Here is a 6,691-nt window from a genome sequence, read left to right as displayed (position 1 = left end):
GTAGGGAAGCTCCATGTTTACAAGTTGACATTTTTAAGGTTACTTTAGCTGCTATGTGAAGATTATGGATTGAAGTGAAAATGGGAATTAACATTCATTGTTTATTTAACTGTGTGCCAATTCTGTTCCCTACCCTTTATGAAGATACCTTGTTGAAGCCTCACAACAGCTGTTAGTAGACACTGCTGTTCTGCCCTGAGGTCACTCCCTGTAAACAGTCGAGATAAGAATCTTAACTCACACCAGTCTCACTGTTTGAGCCACCCTTCTCAACCTCATTCTGTGAAAGAGTTAGTACCTAATGTCCTAATCCCTTGTGTTTGATGAACTCCTTTTATCCTTGGCAGTTTCAGTGGTCCTAGCTATAGTACAAGCCATTCTTGAGGAAATTTTAAGTTAAGAGTCACTGAAATCATTTTCTGCCGGTTTTCATTCTCTCATGTAACTCTTCTTGAGAGAGAGACTGTTGAAGAGCTCATAGCCACCTGACTAGCTGCAGGACCAGAAGGAAGTGCTGATGGCTTGTGTGTGTGTGTGTTGGGGAGAGGAAAAGACTGCAGGAATCGAGAAATATACAACTGAACTGCTAGAGACAAAAAGGCCAAGAAGGATACTCAGACTTCTGTCTGGCCTGAGCAGATAGATAACCTTAGTCTGCTGAGTTGAGAAATACTCAGAAACTTGGACTTCATGGAGGGATGGGATGGGGGTCCCCACTTTATGATAATGAATTCCATCTCATATGTAAGGGGCTTGAGTAGCTTGAGGTTCCCAGGTGACGAGTCTGGTGCACTGAGATCAGGTAGGCACAAAGAAGCTTCGTCTACTTGCAGGTTGCAGGGGGGGGGGGGGTGTGCTGTTGTCATGGGACTAGCTTAGGCCTGATTGTAAAGGGAAACTTTTAACTTTTATTTAAGAATCATCACTGACCCATTGGTACCTTATGATGATGGAAAATGTTCTATAATGTTCTATATAAATGTTCTATAATGTTAATTATATATGTTCTATAAATGTTCTATAAATGTTAAATAATCACTACATGTGATTATTTAAACGTTAAACTGATTAAAATTTAGGATTCATATCCTCAGTCAGTCTAAGATCATTCAAAGGTACATACTGTTGCTTTGCCACAATACTATGCTTCATAAGGTATCTTACTACGCCATGTAATTTAATTGCTTTTTCATGTCATTTAATTGCTTTTTGTTGATTTTTCTTTTCTTTCCAGCTACTAGGGAATTTTCTTCAGTGGTATGGCATTTTCTCCAATAAAACTCTCCAGGAATTATCAATAGATGGTTTACTGAACAGATATATTCTCATGGCTTTTCAGAATTCAGAATATGGAGATGACAGCATCAAAAAAGCCCAAAATGTAAGTTAAATGAGACAGAATTGTGGTTTTTAAAAGCATATAAGTTAAGGTGAATTGTTTCCTTTGGCTGAAGAGACAGGTAACTCACCATGAGAATGGCACAACTCATCATGAGAATGGCAGCAAGTGTGTGGAGAGGATGGAGAAAGGGAACTCTGTGACACTGTTGGTGGGAATGTAGATGGGCTGGCGATTTGGGAACGTGATCTAGTTTACTGTCAAAAGCCAGAAAGGGAAATACAGTAGCAACCCAGTGGTTCCACTATGGGACATTTATTTGGAAAACATGAAATCATTCAACTCAAAAAATTACAAGTGCTGCACTATTGCGTCATGGACTGTGACATCATGTCCATTGCAACAGCTTGACCACAGGAACAAACTACTGCTGATAGGGAATTGGGTTAGAAGTGGTGGAGCACACGGTGGACTGCTGTCCTGTCCTGATGAGGAGTGAAGTGCTGCTGTAGGCAAGGTGGAGGGAGCTTGAAAGGACTGTGTGTTGTGAAGCAAGTCAGAAGGAAACAAGTGTTGGACATTTACACAGTGGTTAATTGGATAAAGCCAGATACTCAAAATAATAAACAAGTGAGGTGGTTGGGAGAAAGGGCCAAAGAGGTGAGCCGTCAGGGGAGGTGTGGGGAACAGAGGGAAAGAAATGAGGCTGTCCCTTCAGGTAACTAGGTGTTAGAGCCCGTTAGCAAGTCTACACAACTGCCCTGCATCTGTCCTCTGGGGTCAACTTTTAGCCACTTTATCCTGCTCTGTTTTATTTTGCATTTTTCATAGGTAATCAACTGTTTCCCCAAGCAGTGGTTTATGAATCTGAAAGGAGAAAGAACTATTTCCCAGTTAGAAAACTTCTGTCGATACCTTGTACACCTGGCAGATACAATTTATAGAAACAGTATAGGATGCTCTGATGTGGAAAAAAGAAACGCGAGGTAATTATTTGTGATTATTTAATGAATTGGGACTTCTAAAATCTTTAGGTTGTCAGTTCTGTTAAAATGTTTTAAATAGACATGTTTATATTTCACTTTAATTTGTACATTTACTTGGTATTGGTATAGCTAACAAAAATACAAATCATTTTACATTTTTCCAGCTTTGCCTAATTTTAAAAAATACGTTATTTATGAATGCATTAAGGAAAAACCTTTCGGTAAGGTTTAGCCCTTGAGAATAAATGAGTATTCATTTTCTGTTTTTGCTGGAAAGTTGGGGCAGTCTCGGCCTTTCGACTGTCATGGATTCTGGCCTTTGGATCCCGTACACAGTTGTACACCCTGGAAAGGACAGTTGCTGTCATATTCTGGGCATTTGTTCCATGAGGAATTCTTTTGTCCATATCCTGGACTAAAGGTGTCACTTGGGATTTTCGGGGTTGCCATTTAGGCACAGTTATTAACGGGGCTGTAAACGAGGAATGAATGAAACATTATCCCTTTTTGTGGACATTGCCTTGGATATTTATGATTCTGGGATATAAATCTAGTATTAAGTACAACTAGTATGATTTAAATAGATCATTTTCTTTCTGAAAGTTTTATTTCTTATATCCCTTCTAATGTTAGTTTCCTTTTCATTTAGATTGCATCATCAGATCATTAACCATATCCTAACAAGAAAATCTTTTTACTTATTCCCATTCTATGAAAAAGAACTTTATTTTCTTGAGAGATAATATGCTGTTTTTTATGGTAAAATTAAAAGCAAAGTAAATAATCAAGAATTCAGTGCAGAATTTTTGAGCAGACTTTTGGGGTATATTTTATCTTCATACTTGGTGTGTATCATTTTGATGTTGCTATTGACAGTAATATTTCTACTCATTTATTGTATTTTCTTTTTAAAAATACTCTCTTCTTTGTAGACTTTGATACACACACACATATGTACATACATATATGTATATGTTTGTTTGGCATTAATGCCAACAAAAAACTTCATCAGATTTTAAGCACCTGCTGTGTGCAGTGCACAGAAAGTTGATTCCACATAGGTTGCAAAGTTACAAATTATAATCCTTCCCTTCTGAGAGGTACTTGTTGCAATTTTATAAAAAGAAGAGAGTTAAAATGTAGCATTGGGTGCTGTTTCTCACAAGTGGATAAAACTAAATGTTACAGTAGTCACTCATGAAATGTGGTTCTTATACCAACAATATCCATATCACTTGGGAGCTTTGTTAAAAATAGATTTCTCAAACTCCATCCTGACCTGGGAGTTAGCCCTGGGGGTGAGGCTTGGTGATCTGTTTTAACAACCCCCACGTTATTTTGATGTGTATGAAGTAAAGATCACTTAGTGCGGCATCAGAAAGCCTGCAGGCTCTGCTGATAACAATGCCAGGTTGTGCCTTACCTGGAATTAAGGAGTAGGAATTATGCCATCTGATGGTTGGTGATGAATACACACACACCCATAATTTGGGTTCAGGCCAGAGGAGCTAGGGCTCTAGAGTGGGAAGGAATGGGAGGATGGTCCTGAAAATGTCTGGAAATAGATTGTTTCCCCCACCCCCTATGCAAGATCTGAATAGCTTTTTTAGTGTTTTTATCTTGAAAATGAATTCTGTGTCTCTGGGCTACTTGTTTAATCTCATGGTGTTTTGTTATATATGGATTCTTTTTGTTTGTGTGCCCTGCTGTATGTAGCTTGTGTATATTTGTTTGCTTAGAAAAATTGATTGTAAAACCTCAGAACATCATTAACAGACTTTCCCCTTAAGACTTTTTTGACTAATGAGATACTGCTACCTTTTTATTTTCTCTTTTAGGGAAAACATAAAACAGATAGTAAAACTCCTTGCAAGTGTTCGGGCTCTGGATCATGCTATGTCTGTTGCAAGCGACCACAATGTGAAAGAATTCAAGTCTTTGATCGAAGGAAAATAATCTGTGAGACTGAAAAACCTATTGCTTTAATACATACCATTCCCGATGTAAAAATTTTGTATATATGTAAAGTTTCTTAAACTGTAAATACTGATTCTTGTTTTAATACAATGAACATTATTAATATTCAACTGTGTCCTTAACTGCGGTTTCTTCAGAATGAAAGGAATTGAGATTATTTCTAGGAAGCCTATGAATGTTTTCCTTACTGCCTGTCATACTTTGTTTACAGAGTACTTTATATGGTCATTCAAATTTATCTTCTTGGTTGTTATCTGTAAATGATGTGTGAGTGTAAATTGTGTAATTATACATATGTATATTTATATCACCATGGAGTTACTTCCACACTGGAAATTTGCGGTGTTTTTCTACAGAATAAGTCTCTTTAACAGCAGAAAATTATTCCGTAGCGAATCGTCTTAGGGAAATTACTACACTGTTGCAAGAAAAGGGCTGGCAAGTGACTAAGCGTTCATCATCTTTTGGTTAGCGGTTGCTGTCACTGTAGCTGTGCTGCCTTAACAGTAAGAGTTGAGTGTAGACTTAGTCATGGGCGAGTAGTGGACTTTCTCCCCTGAATCTGCATTGCAGTCAAATGTGGGTTTGTGATGAACTCTAAATCACATATGCAACCTGGCTTTTGAAAGAACATACAAGTTTAATGTTTGGAGCTAATAGACCCACAACCTAACTGCATGGTTTGGGCTGACTGTCCTATCTCTTTCACAGTTTTACTACCTGACCAGCTTAAAAATTTATGCATCAGAATTTTAGTATTCCGCTGTCATATTTAAAATCCCACATATGTGAGTTATATATGCAATAAAAGAATACGCCTTGCTGATTAGCCGTACCCAGGCAATTTAATATCCATGGTCTTCTATAATGTTTATACCATGTTGTAAATATTCAGAGAACTTGTTTTAAAGTTTATGCTTTCTGATTCTGTGATTTTCAAAAGAGGAATTTTTTGGAAATTAAGGACTATTGTTTGATAATTATATATGTAATTAAGCTTTAGCCAAGCATTAAATTAATTTTTAAATATAGTCTGTTTTATTTTGCTGGTGACTGATTCTAAAGCATTACAGATGATTCTGATATAGTCAAGTGTGTGTGTGCCCCCTTGGTCAAGTCAGCCGGTATTTAGAACAATGTCATGCATCCCAGTGACCTGCCAGTCTTTATTGTAGGTATATTGTTTATTCCTGCATACTCATCCTGGATGAATTTTTTCTAGAGGCCTACTAAATAGAATTACATTGAGAACAATTATTCTCAACTTCAGTGGAATAAAAGATACAAGCATGGTGCATACATATATATGTATGTGTGTGTGTGTGTGTGTGTGTGCATACATATATATGTGTGACATACACTTCATTTGTGCCTTAAACTTAAGACTGAATACTTTTTTCTTATCTGCTGTAAACTCAGATATTTTCCTTGGTTTGGTTTAGGAATAGGATTGATCATCATACCTAGATATAATGTGATGAATTTAGCAGAGAATTACACATAAAACAAGTTTGGGGGAAAGAAAAAAAAAAGCTCATTCCTGAAATAGTAAAAGGCATTCTTAGGAAGGGAATTATCAGAAGATAAATTCAGAGAGTGACATTTTAATGAAATTGATTTTATCTTTCCTCTGCATGTCTTCTTAGTTAACTGCAACATTTGTGTTACCTGGGTTTTGAAAGTTATTTTGCGGGGACAGTATAAACCACAGTCATGAAAGCTGATGGTTACTCTTGTGTTGGATGCTGTTGGTGCTCCACCCATACCCTGCTGATGCCACTGGTGTCCTGCACACCTGCCTCTCTGCCTGCAGCTTTTTCTTGGCCTCTGCCTCAGATAATGTCCCTGGGAGCAGCTCTTGGCCTTAGAAAGGAGTGGGAGGGTAAACATTCCAGGGCCTTTTAATCCTGGTGGTGGGGAGAGGATTAGCCACCAAAATGGCATTTGAGGTGCAAGAGAATTATTGGGGGAAATGGTATGGGGGGGGGGGCTCAGGAGAGGGCTCTGGAGAACGGTGGGAGAGACTGAGAGCTCCTGAGGCAGTCTGGCCTGTGTGAGAGGGAAGGAGTTAAGGAGAGTGTCACTTGGTACAGTTTTAAGAAAGTCCTTAGTGCAAGGTCGCACTTTGGTGATAATCCCATGCCTTCAGGAGCAGGCCTGCCTACAGTGCGGCCATTCTCGGGCTTCAGTGAAAAGCAGATCTTGGGAATGTGACCTGGGTCTTGTAGGAGACTTAGAGGCATGATTTCATGTCAAACACACCTACACATTAGACTCAGGTAGAAGATGAGTGTGCGGCTGATTTGAATCCTACTTGCCTGTAGTGACATTATCACCCAGAATTTTCCAAACCTGTGTAAGATTTAAATACCTTTTTCATAAATATATA

The 6,691-nt window shown here is 38.2% G+C and overlaps 1 protein-coding gene across 1 annotated transcript in view; it reads left to right on the top strand.

Moving 5' to 3' along the window:
• The window catches only part of PAXBP1 (PAX3 and PAX7 binding protein 1), a 30,182-nt gene extending 24,849 nt beyond the window's left edge, over positions 1–5,333 (top strand). The window contains exons 17-19 of the mRNA XM_004675519.2: positions 1,235–1,381; positions 2,171–2,325; positions 4,164–5,333. Of these exons, the coding sequence (XP_004675576.1) occupies positions 1,235–1,381; positions 2,171–2,325; positions 4,164–4,281 (420 nt within the window). The 3' untranslated portion in view covers positions 4,282–5,333. The remainder of the gene's footprint in view (positions 1–1,234; positions 1,382–2,170; positions 2,326–4,163) is intronic.
• Positions 5,334–6,691: the final 1,358 nt, after the last annotated feature.

The sequence above is a fragment of the Condylura cristata genome, unplaced genomic scaffold (assembly GCF_000260355.1).
Source record: "Condylura cristata isolate star-nosed mole 26May11 unplaced genomic scaffold, ConCri1.0 scaffold00003, whole genome shotgun sequence".
NCBI lineage: Eukaryota > Metazoa > Chordata > Mammalia > Eulipotyphla > Talpidae > Condylura > Condylura cristata.
The sequence above is the reverse complement of the archived record's forward strand: the minus strand, read 5'-3'. Positions and strand labels throughout refer to the sequence as shown.